At 44.3% G+C, this 26,060-nt stretch overlaps 2 protein-coding genes across 4 annotated transcripts; one reads left to right on the top strand and one right to left on the bottom strand.

Annotated features, from left to right (window-relative positions):
* The first annotated feature begins 581 nt into the window (after window positions 1-581).
* Window positions 582-6,772, top strand: SKIC8 (SKI8 subunit of superkiller complex). The gene is made up of 9 exons (XM_087707481.1): window positions 582-676; window positions 725-976; window positions 1,165-1,337; window positions 3,610-3,758; window positions 4,874-4,967; window positions 5,317-5,410; window positions 5,744-5,836; window positions 6,450-6,528; window positions 6,622-6,772. Exons 1-9 carry the CDS (start codon window positions 582-584, stop codon window positions 6,709-6,711), a joined length of 1,119 nt encoding a protein of 372 aa, XP_087563607.1. The 3' UTR covers window positions 6,712-6,772.
* Window positions 6,773-8,286: 1,514 nt separating this feature from the next.
* DNAJA4 (DnaJ heat shock protein family (Hsp40) member A4) lies at window positions 8,287-22,746 on the bottom strand. Of its 3 annotated transcripts, XM_087703992.1 has the most exons (8): window positions 22,571-22,734; window positions 18,345-18,482; window positions 13,867-14,047; window positions 12,702-12,806; window positions 11,332-11,559; window positions 9,607-9,837; window positions 9,413-9,513; window positions 8,287-8,662 (listed from the first exon to the last, which is right to left on the bottom strand). In XM_087703992.1, exons 2-8 carry the CDS (start codon window positions 18,474-18,476, stop codon window positions 8,447-8,449), a joined length of 1,194 nt encoding a protein of 397 aa, XP_087560118.1. In that variant the 5' UTR covers window positions 18,477-18,482; window positions 22,571-22,734; the 3' UTR covers window positions 8,287-8,446. The 3 variants fall into 3 exon arrangements, with proteins under 3 accessions (XP_087560118.1, XP_087560117.1, XP_087560119.1); XM_087703991.1 differs by having other exon boundaries at window positions 9,413-9,837; window positions 22,571-22,746; XM_087703993.1 differs by lacking the exon at window positions 22,571-22,734 and adding an exon at window positions 20,693-20,707 and having other exon boundaries at window positions 9,413-9,837.
* Between the last annotated feature and the right edge of the window lie 3,314 nt (window positions 22,747-26,060).

Below are 26,060 nucleotides of genomic sequence, written 5' to 3'. Positions count from 1 at the left end.
GGCAGGTGCAGAAAGTTCACAGATGGAACAAGGATATGAGCCAAGGTGGCGCAGTGGTTAAATGCAGCACTGCAGGCTACTGCTAGATCAGCAGGTCAGCGGTTCAAATCTCACCGGCTCAGGGTTGACTCAGCCTTCCATCCTTCCGAGGTGGGTAAAATGAGGACCCAGATTGTTGGGGGCGATATGCTGACTCTCTGTAAACCGCTTAGAGAGGCCTGAAAGGCCTATGAAGCGGTATATAAGTCTACTGCTATTGCTATTGCTATTGATATATCTTGTTTTGAAAATATATATATTCTATTTATTGAAAACATTTATATATATATTTATTAAGAACTCCCATACTTGCTTACGGTGACTCTGGGTGGTTTACAGCGATAGATAAAACTGCAATAAATCCCCAATACAAACCTCAATAGGTCCCCATCGCCTTGGCAACAACAATCAAACTAATCACTTGAGGGCCTCTATATCATCCTGGGGTGCCCAGATCCACTGGCAAATCTTTCAAAAGCTTATCAAGTAGGGAGCCAATCTTACTTTCTTGGGGATGATGTTCCCACAGGCAGGGACCAACCATGGAGAAGGCCCTTCTTCTTGTCCCCTCCAGATGGACCTCCTTCATGGGCCCCATGACATGTGGGGAGGGTCAAGCCAGCTTTGCTTTTCACAAGTAGAAGGTGTGGTCCACCAGACTACCTGGGTGATGGGGAAGGGTCAGGATCCCAAAAGCAGCAGATCACCAAAGCCTGGCATTCTCTGGTTTTTCTGATTTCGTGCTGGTGAGGCTGACTCTGCTCTGTGGGACTTGCTTCTTGGAAGAGGCTAACGCCATCGTCCTTTTTCCCCCCTTTCTCTCTCTCTTAGCGCACGATGATGCAATTTGGTCAGTTGCTTGGGGCAAAAACAGAAACGACGGCTCCGAGACCGTAATCTCAGGTTCTCTGGATGATCTGGTGAAAGTCTGGAAATGGTAAATTCCAAGAGGTTTTCTAAAAAAATGCCATGTAGTATTGTAATTGTAATTGTAATTTAATAAATTTATATGCCGCCCAATCCCGTAGGGCTCCGGGCGGCTTACAAAAACAAGACTGAAAGATAAAAAGTTAAAAATAGGGAGAGAGGACTCTTCTGAAAATGCTTTCTTTTTGTTTCTCCAAGGAATGAGGAGAAGCTGGACCTCAAGTGGACTTTAGAAGGCCATCAGCTGGGTGTCGTTTCTGTGGACATCAGTCATACAGGCACCGTTGCTGCGTCCAGCTCGTTAGATGCTCACATCCGCATTTGGGACTTGGACACTGGCAAGCAGATCAGGTCAATCGATGCTGGGCCAGGTAATGTTCATCCCATCCCTGATGATGATCAAAGGCTCATCCATTTTAATTAGTAGATGAAAGATGAGGGCTGCCTTTGTTGTTGCCGTGGCTGTTCTGTTGTTTTATTTTTTTTTAAATTATTTATAAGTAAATAAATAAAGAGGACCATAAATATTCTGTGGAGATTCCCAGTCCTTCAGGTCACAGTTGTCCCAAAGGTGCTTTACCCAAAGAGGCAACTGGGCTTTCTTGATTTTTTTTTTTCTTTCTTTGAAAATATTTCACTTCTAATCCAAGAAGTTTCCCCAGTTCTGAAAAAAACAACAAAAAAAGTCCAGTTGCCTTTTGGGGGAAAATAAAACACCTTTGGGGCATGTATTCACAGTGTACATTGAAACAAGAATAGAATAGAATAGAATAGAACAGAACAGAATAAATATTGGAATGAAGAATAGAATAGAACAGAACAGAATAAATATTGGAATGAAGAATAGAATAGAACAGAATAAATATTGGAATGAAGAATAGAATAGAACAGAACAGAATAAATATTGGAATGAAGAATAGAATAGAACAGAACAGAATAAATATTGGAATGAAGAATAGAATAGAACAGAATAAATATTGGAATGAAGAATAGAATAGAACAGAACAGAATAAATATTGGAATGAAGAATAGAATAGAACAGAACAGAATAAATATTGGAATGAAGAATAGAATAGAACAGAACAGAATAAATATTGGAATGAAGAATAGAATAGAACAGAATAAATATTGGAATGAAGAATAGAATAGAACAGAACAGAATAAATATTGGAATGAAGAATAGAATAGAACAGAACAGAATAAATATTGGAATGAAGAATAGAACAGAACAGAATAAATATTGGAATGAAGAATAGAATAGAACAGAACAGAATAAATATTGGAATGAAGAATAGAATAGAACAGAATAAATATTGGAATGAAGAATAGAATAGAACAGAACAGAATAAATATTGGAATGAAGAATAGAATAGAACAGAACAGAATAAATATTGGAATGAAGAATAGAACAGAACAGAATAAATATTGGAATGAAGAATAGAATAGAACAGAACAGAATAAATATTGGAATGAAGAATAGAATAGAACAGAACAGAATAAATATTGGAATGAAGAATAGAATAGAACAGAACAGAATAAATATTGGAATGAAGAATAGAATAGAACAGAACAGAATAAATATTGGAATGAAGAATAGAATAGAACAGAACAGAATAAATATTGGAATGAAGAATAGAATAGAACAGAACAGAATAAATATTGGAATGAAGAATAGAATAGAACAGAACAGAATAAATATTGGAATGAAGAATAGAATAGAACAGAACAGAATAAATATTGGAATGAAGAATAGAACAGAACAGAATAAATATTGGAATGAAGAATAGAATAGAACAGAACAGAATAAATATTGGAATGAAGAATAGAATAGAACAGAACAGAATAAATATTGGAATGAAGAATAGAACAGAACAGAATAAATATTGGAATGAAGAATAGAATAGAACAGAACAGAATAAATATTGGAATGAAGAATAGAATAGAACAGAATAAATATTGGAATGAAGAATAGAATAGAACAGAACAGAATAAATATTGGAATGAAGAATAGAATAGAACAGAACAGAATAAATATTGGAATGAAGAATAGAACAGAACAGAATAAATATTGGAATGAAGAATAGAATAGAACAGAACAGAATAAATATTGGAATGAAGAATAGAATAGAACAGAACAGAATAAATATTGGAATGAAGAATAGAATAGAATGGAATCCTTTATTGGCAAGTGTGATTGGACACACAAGGAATTTGTCTTTGGTGCAGATGCTCTCAGGGTACATAAAGAAAAATAAAATAGAATACATTCATCAAGAATCATAAGATACAACACTTAAGTGACAATCATAGGTTATTAATATCAAATTATACTAGGAAACAATAAAAACAATATAAATTGAAAGATAAAAGCAACATGGTTATAGTCATAAGTGTGGAGAGATAGATAGTAGGAAGGAAGAGGAGAATAATAGTCATACATTCTCCTATGTACAACCTCATAGCCCAGATCCAGTTGAAAACACCAATCAATACTGGGCCTGAAAACAGCTTTACTAATTCCTGTTTGCTTATTCAGAATATTATTTGCTTCCTTGCCAGACCTGCATGCAAATATTGCATAACAAAAATAAATGTACTTATTACTGGCTATCTCAAGAGTTCTCTCCGCTTCCTCCCCTGTAGTGGATGCTTGGTCGCTGGCTTTTTCTCCCGATTCCCAGTATGTGGCGACCGGAAGCCACATTGGGAAAGTCAACATATTTGGCGTGGAGACCGGAAAAAAGGAGTATTCCTTGGACACTCGAGGGAAATTCATCCTCAGCATCGCTTACGTAAGATGCTTGTCTTGTCTTTTAATAATAGCAATAGCAGTTAGACTTATATACCGCTTCATAGGGCTTTCAGCCGCTCTCTAAGCGGTTTACAGAGTCAGCATATTGCCCCCAACAACAATCCGGGTCCTCATTTTACCCACCTCGGAAGGATGGAAGGCTGAGTCAACCCTGAGCCGGTGAGATTTGAACAGCCGAACTGCAGAACTGCAGTCAGCTGAAGTAGCCTGCAGTGCTGCATTTAACCACTGCGCCACCTCAGCTCTTATAAGCATATATTGTCACCTGTTGCCATCACTCCCACTCTGCAAGATCGTCCCAGAAACTTTGCGCTGAATTATCACGGTTTTAGCAGCAAGGTCCAAGGGGGGAAGAGAGAGGGACGGTTGGGGGTGTGTGTGTGTCACTGCCATAAAACAATTTCCAAATAAATCCGTCCTCTTTTCCCTCACAACTGGGGCATGTCCTTTTAAGAGAGATAAATAAATTGATAATGCAGTTTTTTTTGCTCTTTGGGACCAGGGTGTATAATCTACAATTAGAATCCAGAAACGTTCAAAAGGCGTTTTGAAGGCATCACACCAGTGATATATTTTTGTCAACCATCAATCCAGTTCCCCCCTCCCTCCCCAAGTGGGATTTATAGATGTATCTCCACTGCTTCCTTCCCATTGGATGTAGCAGCGCATTCTCAATCAGGACAGGTGTATTTTGTGCTTTTCATAGATCCACCACTGCTTTGTCTTCCACCGAAATCCTTCCTAAACTCCCATGTGCTGATTAGATAGGTAGCATCCATACTTACCTTATCCTGCTATGTTGTGTGATCCCAGGTTTAGGTGCGACTCATTTGTCTTCTGCATTCTAGCTGGTAGGTGCATTCACAGAACACACTTCATGGGTGGTGACTTCACCCGTTTCAGCCACCTGAACAATATGAACTGCGAATAATTCTGTCTGGCTTTTCAAGCTTAACTAAACCAAAATGTCAAGTCACCAAATTTCACCTCCTGTAAACGCAAAAGGGTGAATAGCAGTGTGTGGTGTGAATATCTTGGCTTCTTGTGGTGTAGAGGGAGAAGGCTGGGGTCAGTACTGGTTTCTGATTGTTTTAGAGTCCAGATGGAAAATACCTAGCCAGTGGAGCGATCGATGGGATTATCAATATTTTTGATATTGCAACCGGGAAACTTGTCCACACGCTGGAAGGTGAGATTTGGAATTCCTGATTTCTGATATAGCTATATCTATATATCATATATTTCATATCTATCTATCACCCACCCACCCACCCACCCACCCACCCATCTATCTATGTATCTATCTATGTATCTATCTATGTATCTATCTATGTATGTATCTATCTATCTATCTATCTATCTATCTATCTATCTATCTATCTATCTATCTATCTATCTATCTATCTATCTATCATCTTTGCCAGCAGGATCTTCCCCTGGCAAACATTTTTGGGAATAGTTCAACCGATTTATAGAGCAAGGTGCAAATTACATTTCAAGCAGCCAAAGACATGAAGTGATTCTCTCTTCTGCTCCAGGTCACGCCATGCCTATCCGTTCCTTGACGTTTTCTCCAGACTCTCAGCTGCTTGTTACAGCATCAGATGACGGCTACATCAAGATATACGATGTGTGAGTGGTGCCTTTGCTGAACCCATTTATCTACTGCTTCGGTTCCCTTCTCTGGAAGTCCTCCCATCAGCTCTATTCCCCATTATCTCCTTTGAATTTCGGCTTCCAACTCCCGAATTTTCTCAATCCAAGCAGTTAAGACTCCTGAAACGGGAATGTGTCTCTTTTCTATCCCAGAAGTCTAACTGTAGTTACAAGCTGTCATTGATAGCTTGTTCTTACCTCTTTTATTACAAGTATCTTGGGATTTTGTGGGCGTTCTGTGCAACGCATTCCGAAAATCGTTTTAAGATGTTTTTCTCTAACCCAGAATCTTGTTTTCTGAATTAACAGACAGCATGCCAACTTGGCGGGCACTCTGAGCGGCCATGGATCTTGGGTATTAAATGTAGCCTTTTGCCCTGATGATACCCATTTTGTTTCCAGGTGAGTAGAATGCTATAATCTATCCACAATTGTAACAGATTTTGGAGAGGGAATGAAGGAAAGACGGAGAGGAGTGGGGAGAGAAGGAAGGTGAGGAAAGAACAGAAGGTACAAAGACAGATGGAGGAAGGAGTGGGAGGAGGGAAAGAGAAAATGAGAGATAGAGGGAAGGAAGGGGGGAGAAGGAAGATGAGGGGAAAAGGATGAAAGGAAGATGGGAGGGAATAGGGAAAGAAAATAAAAGGAGAAGGTAGGAGGATGAAAGGACGGATGGAATAAATGGGGAGAAATAGGGAAAGAGAAAATAAAAAGGGGAGAAGGTAGGAAGATGAGGAAAGGAAGAAAGATAGAGGAATAGGAAGAAGGAAAGAGGAAATGAGGAAGGAGAGAAGGATGGGGAAGAAAGATAAGGGAATTTCTCTAAAAGTGGCTTTTGCTAGATTTATCACACACGTCTACCGAGCAGTGAACTTTTAATTGTACAAAAGGCAGGTAAAAATCGAATCCATAAATATTTTCGAAGAGCAGTAAACAACTGTTGCAGGACACCTATGGAATTTTGTTGTTGTCTATTCGATTTATATGCCGATCCTTTTTTTTTTTTAAATTCCAGCTCGTCAGACAAAACGGTCAAAGTCTGGGATGTGCCTTCCAGGACCTGCGCCCACACCTTCTTCGACCACCAAGACCAGGTAGGGAGATCAAGAGCCGGAGATGTTCTTCGATCATCATCCCCGGCGGTCCTTCTTTCTAACTCGCTGGGCCTCTTTCTCTCCCGCCCGTAGGTCTGGGGCGTGCAGTACAACGGGAATGGCTCAAAAATCGTCTCCGTTGGGGACGATCAGGAAATCCACGTTTACGATTGTCCCGTCTAAGAGTTCCGCTTGCGACAGCTACCGTCTCGGTTGCCCGAAAGTATTTTGATACTCTTTTTTTTTAAACAAAAAAAATTCAGTCAAGAAAAAATCTTAATAAGAGGGAAATCTGAAAAATATCTAGGTGGGCGTTTTGCTATTTTGGTTTTTTTTTAAAAATTATTTTAAAGCTAAATAAACCCTTGCTGTGGAATCTGGGCAGCGATTCGGTCTTTTCCTCTCAGCCGCTGTGGGTTGTTTTGTAGAACCGCAATACTGCATTCCAATATTGGTGCTGATCCGTCTGAACGAATGAACGTCTCTACACCTGATCTCATAACGCTAAGCAGAATCGGGACCCGTTCCTTTAGTGTTGGCTGGGTGGCCTCCACAACTGGGAAGCCACGACAATCCTGGCGGTGTTCCTGCCGAGCAAAACCACGCAACGTCCCCTGGGCTCTGTAGCTTTATCGTTTCTTTGCTGTGATGGATTTCGATGTGGAATATTGGTAGCCCAACTATTTTCCGTTGCTAATCGAGACAGCCAAGTGAATTTTACAACCTGTCTTGCCACAGTCATTAAGTGAATCACTGCAGTTGTTAGGTTAGCCACACCAGTTGTTAAGTGAATCCGGCTTCGTCGACTTCGCTTGTCAGAAGGTTGCAAAAGGGGATGATGTGATCCTGAGACATTGCGACTGTCATGGGTCAGTTGCCAGGCACCCAAGGTTTGACCACACAGCCATGGGGGACGCTGCAAATTACTAAGTGTCAAAAATTGTTAAGTCACTTGAGTGCTGTTGTAACTTTGGTCACTAAATGAGCTGTTGTAAGTCGAGGACTACCTGTATGCCCTGTATGAAGGTAAAGGTTCCCCTCGCACAGATGTGCTAGTCGTTCCTGACTCTAGGGGGCGTTGCTCATCTCTGTTTCAAAGCTGAAGAGCCAGCGCTGTCCAAAGATGTCTCCGTGGTCATGTGTTTGGCATGACTCAACGCCGAAGGTGCATGGAACGCTGTTCCCTTCTCACCAAAGGTGGTCCCTATTTTTCTACTTGCATTTTTTTACCTGCTTTCGAACTGCTGGGTTGGCAGAAGCTGAGACAAGGAATGAGAGCTCCCTCTGTTACGCGGCGCTAGGGATTCGAACCGCCAAACTGCTGACCTTTCTAACCGGCAAGCTCAGCGTCTTAGCCACCGCGTCCCCATGTATGAAGGACCCCTCTCCAAACTCTTTCCGTCAGGTTCCCTGTTAGAAGTAGTGGCACAGTTCCCATCCAGAGCAACCAACCACTCAGGGTTCAGGCCAGAAAATGGTCCTGATATTTTATTTGATAAAATACCTATTAAATAATCTAGAATACGGAGACCGTCTTGTTAAGGTGAAGTGGCAACGTTTCAAGTTTTAACCACCGCTGGGGAAACCTTGACATGCGCGTTTCTCAAAAACGCTCAGTTCTGGTTTAATAGTCCCCTGCCAACATTCTTCGTAGCCCTGGAGAGCCAGAAAAACCACAGGATTGGGAAAATTAGGGTTAAATGGGGGCAGGGGGGAAGGAAAGCTTATTTATATCAAACAGCAACAGCACATTCGGTGTTTCAAGTTACACAGATCCATTTCTTTCTTTTTTTTAACAACACGAACACATAAATATGAAACAGAACTAATATACAGCCGTTCGTCGTGCCGAACTTGATAAACGGGAGCCCGGCGATGGTTCCTCGCCTTCAGTCCATGCGCCCAGACCCCGCTTGGTTCACGAGGTCTGGCACTGGACCCCCGTCCTCGGGCCTTCCTCGTCCTCTTCGTAGGCTTCACCGTGGTTTCGGTAGGTTCGTTCTTTGGGGTCGAATTCGACCAGGTCGACTTGATCCATGTCTTCGGAAACCATCACTTCCTCCCGGGGAGGCAGCAGAGCTTCTAAGAGAGGGAGCTGATCGTTGGAAAGCCAGTGATGCTCGGGGAAGGCAACCTGGGGGGAGAAAAGGGGGAGAATTCGAACTCGAGTCAAGCGTGGCCAGAATTGCCCCAGGCCTGACTCGTTTGGGCCAAGCCGTAATCGGTTCAGTTTTATGGAAGAAACCTTGAAGCGGATGGATTCGCTTGCCTGAAATGGTGTAGGACAGTGATGGTGAACCTTTTGGGCACCAAGGACCCAAAGTGGAACATGTGCATATGTGTGCATGTGCGCATGCTGGAAACCCAAAGACCAACCGGCTGATGCGCACATACCTATTTTTTTGGCATGTACTGTTTCCAGGCTATTTTTCTGGGCCGTTTTTGGGCTTGAAAACGGCTCGAAAAACCATCTATTTTTTACACCAGAAGAGCAGCCATAGGTTTGCAATCACGGGTGTAGGACCTCCTGCTTGAGCATGGGGCTGGACTAGACGACCTCCAAGGTCCCTTCCAGCTTCTATTCTGATTTTGAATTCAGACTAGCCCCCCCCCCCCAAAAAAAAACAAGCAGCTCAGAGATTCATCACGATGTATAAACTCCACCGCTGATCATTCGACACTTAATCTGGAAAATACGCGGCTGCTGTTTATGCGGCAAAGCGCTTTTCTTCACCGCGATCGAAAACCCTCATGGTTTCCTCCCCAAAGCCGAGCCCGGCAGGGCTTCACAGCAGGCCCAGATAATTCAAGGCACCAACCCCCAAACTTTAGTTGCTAATTATCAGCCCACCCTCCGTCCCTGCGTTAAAGAATCCTTGCTCACCAGAAACTGGATGATTAAAGAGCCTTTTTCCAAGGGAGATTTATAAATCGGCATCCCTTCGTTTACGATGCTCTTAATGTCTCCGTGCTTGATCACTTCACCTGTTGGAAGAGACAGCGTTACACCGGGTCTAAAACGTAAACACAGCTCAACGTTTACCCACAAACGCAGCCCAACGAAGGGGCCGAGCCCACCTGGTTTGGAGGATATTAAAAGGACCCTGTCATCCAGCGTCTCCACGGTCTTCTTGAAGCCGCACAAGGCCTCCGTCAGCTGGATTTTCATTTTCATCACTAGGTCGTTGCCTCTCCTCTGATATACAGAGTGGTCTTTCTGATCCAGGACAATAATGACGTCTCCCGGTTCTAGGTCAGGTTCCTGATCACCTTCTCCGTGAAAGACGAGTTTCTGGCCATCTTTCATACCTAGAAAACAGAAGAGAAAACAAACGGTGTCCAGAGGACGATGGAAGGACTCCCTGGAGACACATGAACATCTGAAGAACAACCAAGGGATCCACTTCAAGTCAACTGACTCAACTATCACTACGGGGGGGGGGGGGGAGGGGTTGGAGGTGGTGGGAGAATGTCTTGATCACAAGCGAGATATTTCTGTGCAATGTTCTTCCAATGATCAGGATTTTTGATGCAATTGCAACGGAGCACCTTCCACACTCTTAGAATAGTGTTAACAGAGTTGGAAGGGACCTTGGAGGTCTTCTAATCCAACCCCCTGCCTAGACAGGAAACGCTACACCATTTCAGACAAATGGTTATTCAACATCTTCTTAAGAACTTCCAGTGTTGGAGCATTCACAACTTCTGGAGGCAAGCTGTTCCACTCATTAATTGTTCTAACTGTCAGGAAATTTTTCCTCAGTTCTAAGTTGCTTCTCTCCTTGATTAGTTTCTACCCATTGCTCCTTGTTCTACCCCTCAGGTGCCTTGGAGAATAGCTTGACTCCCTCTTCTTTGGGGCAGCCCCTGAGATATTGGAAGACTGCTATCATGTCTCCCCTGGTCCTTCTTTTCATTAAACTAGACATACCCAGTTCCTGCAACCGTTATTTATATGTTTTAGCCTCCAGTCCCCTAATCCTCTTTCTTGCTCTTATCTGCACTCTTTCTAGAGTCTCTGCATCTTTTCTACATCAATACAATAGCAGAGTTGGAAGGGACATTGGAGGTCTTCTAGTCCAACGCCCTGCCTAGACAGGAAACTCTACACCATTTCAGACAAATGGTTATCCAACATCTTCTTAAGAACTTCCAGTGTTGGGGCATTCACAACTCCTGGAGGCAAGTTGTTCCACTGATTAATTGTTCTCACTGTCAAGAAATTTCTCCTCAGTTCTAAGTTGCTTCCCTCCTTGATTTAGTTTCCACCCATTGCTTCGTGTCCTGCCCTCAGGTGCCTTGGAGAATAGCCTGACTCCCACTTCTTTGGGGGAACCCCTGAGATATTGGAAGGCTGCTATCATGTCTCTTTTCATTAAACTAGACATGCCCAGTTCCCAGTTTTATTCATACATTCGTCTGTGTTTGCAAATAAGGATGCAAAAGAACCGAAGGTTACGTTTGCCTGTCTGCATGTTACAACCCTAACATTAAATTTCAGGGACCTGCGGTTGAACAGGAATTGAGGGGAGCCTGTTTGGCATACACCAACCATTACTACGAGGAACCAAAAATTGGTTCTGAGGAGCGCCAAAAACGGCCTTTCACGACAATAGGTGCAGTTTTGCCACTTTAAAAGTTTACTTCTCACAGAACAGCGAGACCAAAATGAGGCCGGGGCTGCTGGGATTCAAAAGCCCCCCGTACTTAAGGAGACAAAGATTTTAGCCTCTGAGGTTCGCTACAATAACTGGGCTCTACAGCCGTCTCCCACACACCCCTGGCCACATTCCAACTCTTCACCTTTATCGATGTGGATTTCGATGATTTTCTTCTCTCTAACCACCTTGTTGCCGCTGCAGTTGGTACACCTGTCCTTGGGGTTTATCCGTTCCCCTTGGCCTTTGCAGTCCGGACACACGGTCTGGATCTGTTGCACCATGCCGGGCCCAATCTGCTGGACCAACACCTGAACGCCTCGCCCTTTGCAGGTGGGGCATTTTTCTACAGCCCCCTTTTTCCCACCGTAACCTTGGAAGTAGAAGAAAAAAAACACACACACGGATATAAAAATGGGTTTTGTTCGGCTCTCCTAATGGAATGCTGATCTCTACGGTGATGAATAAGGTTTCCAGCAGTCCCCTCTGTGTGAACGGGATTAAGTTCTGCGTTAGAGCCAAAATTCAGGGGAGACAGACCTGCATTTCGGTCGATACACAGTTACCGTACTTTTCGGAGTATAGCATGCACTTTTTTCCTCCCTAAAAGTGGGTGAAAATTGTGGTGTGTCTTATACACGGGATGTTGCCGAATCCCCGCCAACTCCACAGTGCTGAATGGGCGATGCTAGCGGTGAACAGGCTGTGGCAAACAGGCCATGCTGACAGCAAATGGGCAGCAGCGAATCAGCCACACCAAACAGGCCAGGTGAATACTGAATGGATGCTGGGAGGCAAAGGCAGATTCCCTCCCACTTTTCCTTCCCCCAAAAGGTAGGTGCGTCTTATACTCTGAAAAATATGGTATGCCTCTTCGTAAAACTAGGGATATTTATACATTCTGAAAAAAAAAACTAAGAAAATTGCCTTATTTGGCCTATCAAGTTTGACCAAAGTATTAAGCAAAACTTATCCATTTACTTTCAATTTCTGGTATTTGCAAATGGTTCTGAAAAGCTGTGTGTGTGGAATCCTCTTGTTAAGAGGACGGTACAAAATTTCCCAAACCGGAGGAGCTCTCGCAAAGAAGATTAGAGTCTACTTTCTAAACAGATGTGTTTTATTTTTGTTAATGCTTCTCTTTAATGGCAACGTTCTGTTACTACGCTAGTTTTACTGAGGCCTCTGAAAAAGCTGGATTCTTTTTCAGAGGAAAAAAATATATATATATCCCAGCAGATTTCATTTGCCGTGTTAGATCAAGGCAGCATCCGCGAGATGAATCTTAACACAAATATAGACCAATGATCTATTCCTGTGGTTGGATTAAACGTCTCTGACGAGTCACAGCGCCACAAAACCTGCTTAACTTTAAAGACAGCTGGTGTCTTAAAATGTTCTGTATGGAATGGTCAGCATTTTCGGTCAAGGAGGCAAGAGCAGTTCGTAAAATCCCTGAGAAGGGGCCAGCTTTTGTACTCCATTCTTTCAGCCATCTAACTGAGAAATCTTTACCTTTGCACTTGTCACAGATAACGTTCTTCTGAAGGGCCAGTTTCCTTGTGGCTCCCATGTACAAGTCTTCCAGAGTGATGCTCAACTGATGGACCACATTCTTACCTGATTAAAGCATAAGTGCAGAGAATTAACAATAGCCAAGGTGCATTTCAGATTTTCCAGCAGAGCTACTGGTGCACCTAACAAGGCAGCCCCCACCCTTTAGGCAATGAAAATATTGCCCCATGGCTAATGTTGCAATAAAATTTATCTCCCAGATTAATTATTTCTCCAAAGCAGTGCATTCGCTCGTCTGGTTGACCATTTCTCAAGCAGAACTGAAACTGCAAAACTCATGTCTGATTCCACCTTTTTTCCTGGGGAACTCACTAACATGGGAAAAGTACCCAGAATTTTCAACGTCCAGACAGAAAACCAAACTGCCATGATTTTATTACAGCGGGGATTCTCCAACCTTGGCAATTTTATGACTTGTGGTCAAGCTGGCTGAGGAATCCTGGGAGTTGAAGTCCACAAGTCCTAAAATGGTTGGAGACCCCTGTATTACAGTATTTAGCTTTGCAATTCTCTCCCCTGCAAACCACTTGGGCTCTGAATAAGTCATCTGTATTGAAGCGTGATCAACATTTGCTCTAAAAAAATAAATAAAGTACCTTCCCCCCCCCCCAAAAGAGGCTGAAAACCTGGGTGTGTATTCTTATACACTGAATACAGCATTTCTGGCCTCCCGAAACCCTGCCCCCTTCATCAAAATGGCAGTGCATAGCCTTTAGGAGGCTTTCAGAGAGCTCCTGGGGGCTGGGGAGGGCAAAAATGAGTGAAAAATGGGCTGTTTTTTGCTCAATTTTGCCCCCCCCCAGCCCCCAAAAGCACTCTATAAGCCTCCTAAATGCTATGCATGCCCCTTTTTTGTGCAAAAAATGGTCCCCTTTTCACAAAAACGGGCATTTTGGGGAGGTCTGCAGAGTGCAAAAACTTTTTTTTTTTTAATTGCCTCTTCAAAACCTTGGTGCATCTTATACTCGGATGCGTCTTATACTCTGAAAAACATGGTACTTTTTTTCTGTGTAGTTATTGACGTAGAACGCGTTATAACCTCTCCAGTTTCCCCCCACAAGGCTTGAACGGAAACGAGGCCACTTTTAAAACACAAGCCCCCTACCTCTCCTTTCTCGATTCATCCGGCCAGCGCCGCCAAAGAACATGTCGAAGATGTCCATGGGCGAAGAGAAATTGCCGCCGCTCACGCTGCCTTCCTTAATGGCTTGTTCGCCACCTTGGTCATAGAGATCTCGCCTCTTCGGATCCGACAGGACCTCGTAGGCCTGGGAAATGAGCTTAAACTAAGAGAGAGAAAAAGACCCTCTGAATAACTGGCTAGCACACAGGGAAAGCTCACCTTTTTTTTTAAAAAAAAGAAACGTCTGAACCTCTAGCCACGAGAATAGCACACCATCCACATTGCAGATTTTTTAAAAGGTGTAGATCTCAAGCTCCCTACGTTTCCTAAAGTGCCCATTTTGTGGTGCTCAGAGCTCCTCCTGGCTATGCCTGCTGAAAACGTGAGTTAATACCCCTCAATTTTCAGGGGGAAATATATATATATATAGAGCGGCTTAAATAATGGCTTAAATGCCAAGGGAATCTTGCTTGCACCCCCTCTAAAATGTTAAAACACAGCTCCAAACCAGAACTGTGACATTTTAGAGTGGGGTCCCTTCTGCCTGGTTTCGGGGGGTCCAGAATGAGGGTTTTTCATATTAAGTGAATACTCATTTGGAAGCTTCTTGCAAGCCACCATAAAAAGAGATGGGTAAACAGATTCCGGCGCTTATGTCGAAAGCATCTGGAAGATCTGTGACTGTCCACCTCCAGCTAAGCGCATGTGTGCGCAGTTGTGTGCTTGCGTCTACATCTGTTTGCAGAGATACCCAGGAGGTGATTTAGAGAGACAGTACTTCCAGTGCAGACTTTCGAGTGGACAATAACGAATCGAGGAACAGGCTGAGTTTTCCTTTACTTTCTCCATTTATTTGTGCCGCACAAAATGAAGCCATGGGCTCCTGTTCCTCAACTTTGAAGACAACGGTGTTAACACCAGTTTTCTCCTTATAGCAAATACTCTAGTGGCATCTGAACATTAGTTAAGTCCTCCAATGTCCCCTCCTTCGCATCCTTTCCCTCTTGGTCTGCTTCTTAGTTACAGGGAAGAGCCTAGTAGGAATCTCGTCATTGGTCAAGGGAAGCCTCTCGGGATTTTAAATCCCCCCGTTTCTGTTTGCATTCCACGTCTCCCGTTGTGATATCAGTAGCTAGAAACATCCAGTAAGTGTGAAGATATATGCACAAGATTTGCTCCCGTGGAGCATCAACCAAAGACACTTTTTGCTAACATGGGGAATATGTTGCTTGGTAGGAAAGACTGATTCGTAGGAGAATGATTTGCCTGGGAGAAGATCCAAAATTGCATCTTATTTTTCTCTAATGCAATCACCACTAGTTATATATAAACATATTGGCAGAATTGAATTTTCAGTCCAGTACCAGTGCCTGCATCTTAAATTGAAAATTCAGTTCTGCCAACTTTGGCCATTTCTGTAAATGGAAGCATCAAATTCTACTTACTCCAAAGGTGGAAGATGTTCCTTTTTCTGGCTGCAATGTTTTATCTTGCTCCTGTTTCTCTATTATGAAATGTTCACTGCTGCTATAGCTATAAATATACTATCCAACTGAACAGTGGATTTAATCAAGTTAGGGTTTCATTATCCTCTGCAACTTGCTTAATGCAATGGCCCTGGATATACAATGATTTTAATTTTTGGATTAAAAAAAATGTTTGAAGTATTTCAGGTTGGCCCGTTATCAACCCTTCGGATCCCACCTCAAAAGCGTGGGATTAAATGTATAGACATCATCATCCAAGACTATTAAGTCAACCTGTTCTTATGCAATGTTGAGTGGGATTTGTATTACAGGAAACACATTCCTGCATGAGAAAACTTAGAAGAACTGGCTAAAGCAGTTCCATGAAATAGCTTTCATCTTCCCAGCCTCAAAGCAACTATTCCCTTTTCAAAGTTTCCATCGTGCATTGTTAGGATTCTTTGGATACCCGTTTTTTGGAGTATAAGACGCACCAAGATTTTGAAAAGGTAAATTAAAAAAAAAAAAGTTTTTGCACTCTGCTGACCTCCCAAATCCTCTGCACGCCTCATTTTTTGTGAAAAACGGGGCCTGCTGAGAGCTCCTGGGGGCTAGGGCAAAAACGAGCAAATAACAGCCCATTTTTTTGCCAAAAACAGGGCATAGATAGGATTTGGGAGGCTTGTGGAGTGTTCCTGGGGGCTGTGGGGCAAAAATAAGCAAAACATGGCCCATTTTTTTGCTCATTTTTTCCCTCCCCAGCCTCCAAGAACACTCTAGAAGCCTCCTAAAGCCTCAGCACATCTATTTTTGCAAAGGGGGGCAGGGTTTCGGGAGGCCAAAAATGCTGTATTCAGTGTATAAGACACACCCAGATTTTCACCCTCTTTTGGGGAAAAAAGGTACATCTTATACTCCGAAAAATATGGTAATAAACATGCCGGCATTTCCTTCAAATTTGGCGTGTCCACCCAGGAAAAGACTGAATTCAACGCTTTTGCCTTACGCACCTTGGCTCAAAAATAAACTCTCTTGAATTTAGCGGGACTATTTCTGAGTTATGTACGCTATGAAAACTGCAGCCTCTGACGGGACAGGTAATGCAGCTTTGCATCACGGCCCAGGCGTGCACCGCAGGCTGTGATCACAAAGGCTGCTACACCGTGTTACAGCAAAACCGCAGTCAACCACTGTTTTACTTATACTCCAAAGAAACTGGATGTTGTGTCTGGCACTCGAGCCAAGTACCAAATGCGTCTCTACCGTACAAAAAAATGTTTCCTGCCAAAAGTACAAACAAACTCCCATTTCCAGACAGGAAGGCCATTTTAATCAGTGCTGAAATGAAAATATGCACATGTGACACGTTTGATAAATTTTATTCATTTGAAATTAACACGTTTTTTTTTTGCTCGTACAGAAATGTTGCAAGTGTGGTTGCTAAAAACGCCCCCCCCTCTCAAATTGTTTTGTGACCCAACATCAGCATGTTAAAGACTCGCTTTCTAGCTGAAACTTAAAAGTTCATGCATAACTTATGCATACATCAATTAACTTTTCCCCTCCACAGTGCGTTGCCACGAAGCTTAAAAACATGTTATTCGTATTTGTTGTTTTTCCGCCAGTCCTTTTAGATATAAATCAGACTCTCAAACACATATGAAACAAATGAAAAAGACTCTTTTAAACCTACTGGATATTTTGAACCAGGTTCCCAGGTAAAATTGTAATGCCGGCTGCACCCATTATTTAAAAAATAATTACTTGAGAGACCGCCTGCTGCCAATTACCTCCCAAAGACCCATTAGATCACACAGGGTCGGCCTCCTCCGGGTTCCGTCTACCAGCCAATGCCATCTGGCTACCACCCAGGGGAGGGCCTTCTCTGTAGCAGCTCCGGCCCTTTGGAATGAACTCCCCGCAGAGTTTCGGACCCTCACCTCTCTCCAGGCCTTCCGAAAAGCCAAGCCGTCAAAATCTGGCTGTGCCGGCAGGCCTGGGGTTGATGAGTTCCCCTCCCCCCTTGACTTGTGTGGCCGTGTGACTCTTGGCTATTTTAACTACTTGTATTGTATTCTGTGTTCCCTTTCCCCCTTTGAGTTGTTCGCCACCCTGAGTCCCTCCCGGAATAGGGCGGCATATAAATAAAACAAATCTCAATAATTACGCTCTGCTTTTCTGTCAAATGTAAAGCTCAACAGTCTGGTAAGGATAATTGCCTAATAGGACAAGATTATTTTTCAGGCAGTTAGGATGTCTTAGGAAAGCCCTCCAGGTCTCAATTAAGGATGTACTCCAACTCCCATCGGAACCAACCTTGGTGACCTCTCATCAGAAGCAACGGTTACATTTCCTGATACACGCAAGTCCTCAGAACTTACTGTTTGGGAGTTTGATTTCTGTCGCTACAGCAGTCATAGAATGAGACTGCATAGCTTAAGAGGCAGAAGCCAGCAGGAGGTTGCAAATCGGATTTGCCTACCAACTGCAATGGACACTGCTGAAAACTGCTGTCACTTGTCAGCGCAATCACACGATGTCGCACGTTACAACTGCTTCAGTTGCTGGACAATTCTATCGACTACACAAGGCAAGAATCAGGTTAGAGGGGGCTGATCGTCCTATGCAATCTGTTCAAACAGAGGTCCATCCTGAAAGCACCAATACCAATTTTAGGGCGCTCTGAGCTTGGTTGTCTTGCAGAAGTTTCATGGCCCAACTGGGTCAAATCATCAGTATGCTACAGCCCTGGACACTGATGATGTTACCTAGTTGGGTCATAAAATGCCTGCAAGAAAACTGTAGCCCCACAAGTCCAATCCCGAGCTACAGATATTCTCTTCCATAGGCAGCAATTTTTGGGGGTGAACTCTTGTGTCTCCTTACTACAAATATAGTCGGTCGATTGTACAGATTACACGGCAAAGGCACATTTGGGTCCTGGATGCCAAAGTCGACCCCAAAGTGTGTCCCCCATCTAACTTCAGCTCATACCCGCTCGCCCTCGCTGGGGTTCTTGTCAGGATGGTACTTCAATGCTAACTTGCGGTAGGCACGCTTAATTTCATCGGAGGTGGCGTTGGGTTTCACTCCCAGAGTGTCGTAATAACCGGTTTCCTTCACCATGGTTGCCTAAGAGAGGGCGAGAGAAACAAAAGAAACAAACCATTCACTTCATGCCTCGGCTCCAATATTTCAAATTCAATATTCTTTTTGTTTATCGGAAGAGAATTTTTCCCTTGGTTCACAAACAAAATCCTACTTTTTTGTGATGGTCTAGATCGGGGGATATCCAACTTTGGCACCTTTTGGATTTCATGCTGTCTGGGGAATTCTGGGAGTTGAAGGCCACAGGTCTTCGAGTTGCCAAGGTTGGACACCCACAGGAAAACCCGCATTCTGTATTTTCTTTAAGCAACCTTCAACAAATTACAATTCCTTGCATAATTAACCATCCCTTAATGAGTGGCCTCTTTTCCTTGTTGTGAAACATGTTATGCATTGTTCCGGAGGGAAAAAAGCCAGCTTGCTCATCTCAAATGCTTATCTTGCTGTTGAAATTGGGGAGGAAAAAACTATCCTGACCTGGATGCCTAAAAGCAAAAAATGAGCAACTTTTGGCGTGGGGATGTGTGGACAGTTGAGAAGTCTTGCATTTATGGCTCCATCATTTCATAAACTTGACTCACAAACTAAATCGCACAATAATCAGCCAGGGCAGCATATGCACACCACACTTAAAACTCTTTTTATTTATACCTCACATTATTTTTAAAAATTGCTCAAGGCAGCAAAGATACCCAATACTTCTATTTTCCCCACAACAAGGCCATGGAAAATGACAGGTGCACAGCATTTCAGCCCAAGGAACAAGTCAGAAGCTTATAATAACTAGTTATGCACCAATTTAGAACGTAGAATAACTTTATTGTCCCCTTTGAATGTACCCTAATCAAGCATACATTAAAAGGACACTTTTGTTACATACAGCTCTCAAAGGGTCACCACCTCCAATATACACTACATAAACATGACAAATTCAAAATTATGCATATGCCCACATATATTATAGACACAAGAGAAACAACAGCTCTAGTTCGGATGGTACTACATGCGCATGGTGAGAAAAACGAATCTTGCAAGTTTAGCAGATGGATGGCATAGAGAACAAAGCGGGTTAGAGAATCAGGTAGTCCTGCTAGAAATATTTCGAAACCAACATTGTGTAACACCCCCCCCAAAAATCTGTATTATTTTTGATCAGCTACAGTTTATCACAATACACGTAGCTCTCTTGATTCCAAATCAGTGCAGTACCAGATGGGCTGCAGATAACTTTAATAAATGATAATAAAGCCAGCTCCTTTCCAGCCGTCCTATGGAGAAGCTGCACCCGAAGCTTTAAAAACAGATTAGGAATAATCTGCTTTTTCCAGGGAGCCTCTTCACTTTTTTCCTGGCTTTCCCCCCTTCTTCCTAAAAACCCCAAAATTCATCCAATGGGACTAGGATGGATTAGGGATTTTTTTCATCACTCACCTTCTGCCTCTTGAAAAAGCACCTTTGGGATGTTACCAAAAATATTTGGGATATTTTATCATCCAAGAGAGACTGGACTTTTCACCTGTCAAAAATGACGTAGGGTCTCCTGCTTGGGCAGTTTGGGGGGGGGTGTTGGACTAGATGACCTACAAGGTCCCTTCCAATTCTGTTAATCTCGATTTTTTTTGGGTTTTCTCCCAATTCTGGATCTATTATTAATATTGCAGCCTGGTCCCATTAATATTCTTGTCCTTCCAATGAAAGGTCTCTTAGGGCTTTTTTTGGCGTGTGTGTGTGTGTGTGTGTCTTTGTGTGTCTTTGAGATTCATTCCATCCATTCATTCCCCCCCCCCCCCCGAAATTGCAATTCTGGCCCAAAAGGAAATCTCCCCCCTCCAATTTATACCAATATAACTGACTTTTCTGTCCGCTCATCCCCTCCCTGAAAGCTTTACAACTCCCATGATCCCCAGCCAGAGCTCAAAATTTTTTAAAAAAAATCCGTTTGGACTACAATACCCATGTTCCCCAGTGCACAACCCCCAGCTCCTTGGGTCTACAAACCCCATCATCCACAGCCGCTCGCCCACACCCCGGCTACAAGTGGAACCGCATCTTTTTCCCCACCATCACCCCCTACATTGAAGGGAGAGAGGGCGGATGATGGGATTTGTAGTCCAAGGTTCCATCTCCCTCCCCCCCACCCCATGCCATGATTCCGTGGATGCGACGTCCTTCTCGCCCTCCGGAGCTTCCCCTGCCCGGGCAACGATCACGGGCAGCCGTCCCCCGCGTCTCACCTTACTTAGCCCGCCTGAGCGCCCGGGCGACGCGCCTCCACCGGTCCCGATTCTCTCGATCCTGGCGCGGCGCCGGGCGACTGCGGCGCTTTTATAGGCGCCGCCGCGAACTTTCTGGAACGCCGCCGCCGTGACGTCACGGCCAGACTCTAGAAACGTCTGGACGGAGCCTCGGCGGCCGGCGGGAGACGGCCAATCGGCGCGCGGCGGGGAACTGAGGAGGCGGGGCCGAGAGCAAGCGCGGCCACGCCCTCCTCGCCAACTCTTCGCCCGCTCGCCGCCAGGAAAAAGCCCGCCTGAGTTACGCCGCCGGCGTAAAGTGTGTGTGTGTGTGTGGGGGGAAACAAACGGCGCTTCGGCCGCATCAAAAGCCGTTTCGCTACGCTAGTGGCGTAGGGCCGCCTCAGTGCTCCTGGGGAGACTTTTCCTCAAGAAATCTTTTATGTATATATATTTTTACAGGCAGTCCAGGCGATGGCTGTTCCCCTGAGTGATCCCGTCCAGGGCCTTAAGGTTGAAGGAGGGACTCAGGCGATACCCAATTTGCTCAGCCTGGCCAACCTCGCAGGGTTGTCTTGAACAAAAGTAGTGGCCTGCTTGGAGCTCTTCAATGCAATGCAAAAACAGAGCCCCAAATAATAAGAACAATAACATGGAACGCCTCCCCAACAAAGAGATTTTTTTTTTTAAAGGAATTGCACGGGGCGCTTCTGGATGCAGTCTGCAATTGCCGTCGTTAAGCGAGGACCTAGTGACCGTAACTTATGGCTTCCTGCTGGCTTCCCCGTCGACTTTGCAAGAATTTGGGAGACTGCAATTATGTGAGCCAGTGCAAGGCAGTGTCAGAACTCCAAGGAGCCATTCTAAGTCCTCCTTCAAAGCCACCTGAACGAACGACTGAATGGATGGTCATAAACCGAGGACTGCCTGTATATTAGACTGACCTCATCCAGGACAGATCTAATTTTGGGGAATCTAGTTTCCTCCTTGAGGATACAAACTACAGGACCACCAAAACTGGCAGGGCATGCTGCTCCAAATAAACCATCAGCCACTCCTCCCCCCCTAACCTCTGCTGGCATTGATGATGGTGCCAAGCTGGGTAATGAGATGCTTACAAGCCAACCACTAACCTCAGCGCTGTCAACCTCAAGTGTCCAATATTCCCTTCTGTTGTGGCCCAGCAGGAGCCGTTGGAGCTGCCACCAGACTCCGACAGCGAGGGGCCCGAGGAGTCGGCTCTGGAGGATGTAGAGGACCCTGGACAGGGTTCCGACTCTGAGGGCTGGTTGGCCACCAGGAGGCACCTGAGCCTTGGACCAGTGGGGAGGAGACAAGGGAGAGTGATCCGGATGCCAGTAATGAGTTGTTCCTGGATGCACACCATCGAAGAGCTACTAGGCGTCAGGAACAATTACGCAATTACAGGAGGTGATTGTACTCAGCTGGTGGTCATTAGGCTCCTCTCCAGACTATAAAAAGACTGTTGTGCACACGCCCCTCTTTGCAGAAGTCAACGCATTGACTAAAGAGAACTCTTGTAACTAACTTGGCAGGCTGGATTGCTGCCAAGGTTTGTCTGAGTTGCTGCCAAGGTCCATATCTGTTTGTTATGCTTGGTTTTCAGCCACCGAGGTTTTGGTTTCTTGCTATTAAAGTACATTCCAGTTAAGCTTGTCTCGGCTTTCGTTACTGGACGGAGGAGGGGGTCAGAACACCCTTCTATTGGGAGAAACCTTGCATGCTCCCCCCCCAAAGCTTTTATTCTAGAATTAATCTGCAATTGCTTTATGAAGAAAATGGGATAATTATAAAAATGGAAAGAAACAGAGGAATTAGAAAGGAAAGTGCATGAAAGAAATGATAATTTTGCCTTACTGCGTAGCCACCCGCTTCTTTGGCTTCCTCGTTCTCCGTGGGACCCTCGCTAGTCTTTTTGTCCTCTGCGTTGGACTCCTTATTTTTTTTCTCTTCATTGGACTGATCTTTGGATTTCTTATCTTCCGATGACGACTGCCCAGCATTTTTTTTATCGTCTTTGGACTCCATGACTTCTGTTTAGGCATAAAAGTGGAGGAAAGACACAGAGGTTAGAAGAAGCGAAGCCAAGGGTTGTGTGGATTCACGAACGAAGGTCAACGATCTCGAGATGTTGGCTACCTTGGTGCGTGTGGAAATCTGCTCCGGTTTTTACGTGGAATGCGGAGCTTGGAGTTGCGGTTACCATCTTGACTTTTTTTTGATCCCACCCCCATGGATGGCCGTTAACTTATTTTTAATTTAACCCATTTTAATTAGGTTTTTTGTTTGTTTGTTTATCGGATTTATATGCCGCCCGTCTCCCAAAGGACTCAGGGCAGCGTACAACATTAAAAAAAACCACATATTACAAAAGTTAAAAAAAAAATTAGAATATACAAAAAACAAACCCAATTAAGATTAACAATAACATTTAAAAAATTCGATTAAAATTAACAATAATCAATCATTTATTTTATTTTGTTCAGGCCAGGCCGGCTTGCTGGAAAAGCCAACTTTTTAGGGCGCGTCGGAAGGACCGGAGGTCGGGGATTATACGAAGCTCTGGGGGCAGTTCATTCCAGAGGGAAGGTGCTCCCACAGAGAAGGCTCTCCCCCTGGGCATCGCTAGTCGACACTGTCTGGCCGATGGTACACTGAGGAGGCCAACTCTGTGGGATCGCACTGGACGGTGGGAGGCTACCGGTGGCAGTAGGTGGTCTCGCAGGTACCCTGGGCCTAAGCCATGGAGCGCTTTAAAGGTCATAATTAGCACCTTGAATCGCACCCGGAAGACAACCGGCAACCAGTGCAGGCCGCCTAAAAAGGGCGCAACATGGGAGCACCTAGCTACCCCCATGATAATCCGCGCAGCCGCATTCTGGACCAGTTGAAGCCTCCGGGTGCTCTTCAAGGGCAGCCCCATGTAGAGAGCATTACAGTAGTCCAGGCGAGAAAGGGCGAGGGCATGAGTGACTGTGCACAGAGCATCCCGATCCAGGAAGGGGCGCAACTGACGTACCAGGCGAACCTGGTAAAAGCCCCCCCTGGTCACGGCCGTCAGGTGTTCTTCTAAACTAAGCCGCGTATCCAGGAGGACTCCCAGATTGCGAGCCCTCTCTGAGGGGGCTAAAATTTCTCCCGCTATCATCAAAGATGGAACAAAATGCACAAATCAGGGTGACGGAAACCACAGCCACTCACGTCTTGGAGGGATTGAGCTTGAGCCTGTTCAAGCAACGACACTTAACAGCCCTTCCCTGTCATTTTGGCAAGGCACTTACCTGCATTGAATGCGCCAATTCATCTAAGGAGTGAAATGCTGGAAGACATTTCGGCCAACCTGGGAAGCAGAAGATGGAACAGTGTTGATCATTGAGGAGAGGCTGCTTCCGAAGAAAAGAAGCTGAGAAGATTCATCCTTCCACCGAGTAACCCATCAGAGAATTTTCCATCTATTTTGTTTCTCTCTAGCCAACTGTCAAACGGAATTCATGGAATGTTGCTATCCTTGGTCATTATTGTTGCTTAGAAACACTCTTCCCCCCCCCCACTCCTGCTGGTCTGATTTTCCTCTTCCTTCCATCATAGCGTTGAACAATTCAAACTTCTGATAGTCCACAAACTTTTCTGGGATTCTTCAAACTCTCTTTGATTGCCAGAAATGACCTGGTACTTCATTTCACTTTTTGGGATAATCCAGAACTGGAAATGTACACCTCAAAAGAGACTTAGCACAATCACAAAAATAATGTAATATCCATTTTTTTTAATACACGCCACCGTCGAGTAATTTTTACAACAACGACCATCCTGGTATCATTTCAGCAGAGTTTATTTAAGCCCGAGGAAAAATAATATTGAAAAAAATGCTATTCTTTTTCTTCTTAATAAAAAGCAGCCTTTTTGCATTGGAAGCACCCCCCCCCAAACTCCTTGTCAATCTCACCCCAAAATTAGATGCGGCCAGTAGCCTTTAAAAAGCAGCTCATCTTTGTGTCATCAAATCATAGTTTGTACATTGGCTGAAGGGCACAGATACAGTTTTTGGAAGAAGGGACTCTATTTTTGTATGTTATTACAATTGACTACTTTCTAAAATGGAGAAGAACGATAAGAGTATTGATGCTTTAAACTTCGGTGCTGGGGAAGACTTTTGAGAATATCCCAAAGGTGCTTTTTTCAAGAGGCCACTGGGCTATCTTTGTCTTTCCTTCGTTTCATTTCTCATCCAAGAGCTGAAGAAGCTTCTTGGATGAGAAGCAAAATGTCTTAAAGGGGGGGAAAAAAAGTCTGATTGTCTCTTGGAAAAGCACCTTTGGGACAGCCATGACCTGAATGACGGACAATCTCCATTCACTTTTGAGAATACGAAAGATGAACCATTGGATCAACCAACCCGGAATATTTACTCAAGGGTCATATGACCAGGTTCAAATTATCCTGTTTTGAACGTATTAAGTGAAGACGCCACTCTCTGTAAGAGCTTCGGATGTTGGGAGAGATGGAAGAAAATAGAAGGCGGCGGCAACCAGAAGCAAGATGGTGGGACTATATAATTGTGATGGGGAGACACTTGGAAGGCTGGAAAGACCAAGATGGGGACGGATCATCATGGAGAAAATATAGATATGTGTTCTGTTCCCTCCTTCTCCGCTCGTTAACAGACGACAGGCAGACAAACGTAAAAGGAACTCACTTTATCAGTTCTCGGCTCAGACTGGCTGCGAGCCCAAAAATAAACATAAAGTCTCTAATGAGATAACAGAATAGCAAACAAAAACTCTTACAAAGCAATGCACTTCTCCAAGTGTCTCCTTGAATCAGGGTTACAGAAAGCCAATCACTTCTCCAAGTGTCTTTCAAATAAACCACGACCGATGATCAGTGAATGTGGAACGCACGAATGAACGTTGACTCCTGCCACCAGGGCGTGGCACCATCCGTCCTTTTATCACCAGAAGACCCCACTAACGAGCCCCAGCTGCATTGTCAATCTTGCATCCCGAAAAGACTCACAGGAGACGTCTGCTGAGTCACAACAGATATGTGACCTCTAGGAATCAACACTGACTTAATGAGATTTTCACATGATTAGCAGCAAACAGCAGGAAACCAGAACGAAAGGTATAGGACCAGGCTACCTGCATGCTATTTAATGTGATTTCATTTGATTTCTTTACCTATTTTGATTTATGTACCTATCTGGGACTTCAACGCTTCCAGTGGGGCCCTTTTCCAGGTCCCTCCACCAAGGGAGGTGAGTTCGGATCTAGAAGAGAAAGGGCTTTTTCTGTGGTGGCCCCCTCATTGATAGAAATCCCTCCCCAGAAAGGCTCAACAGGCAACC

This window comes from Thamnophis sirtalis, unplaced genomic scaffold (assembly GCF_051295495.1).
Source record: "Thamnophis sirtalis isolate CommonGarterSnake01/CBP01778 unplaced genomic scaffold, rThaSir2_p1.2 scaffold_2, whole genome shotgun sequence".
In the NCBI taxonomy this organism is placed as follows: Eukaryota; Metazoa; Chordata; class Lepidosauria; order Squamata; family Natricidae; genus Thamnophis; species Thamnophis sirtalis.
The sequence above is the reverse complement of the archived record's forward strand: the minus strand, read 5'-3'. Positions and strand labels throughout refer to the sequence as shown.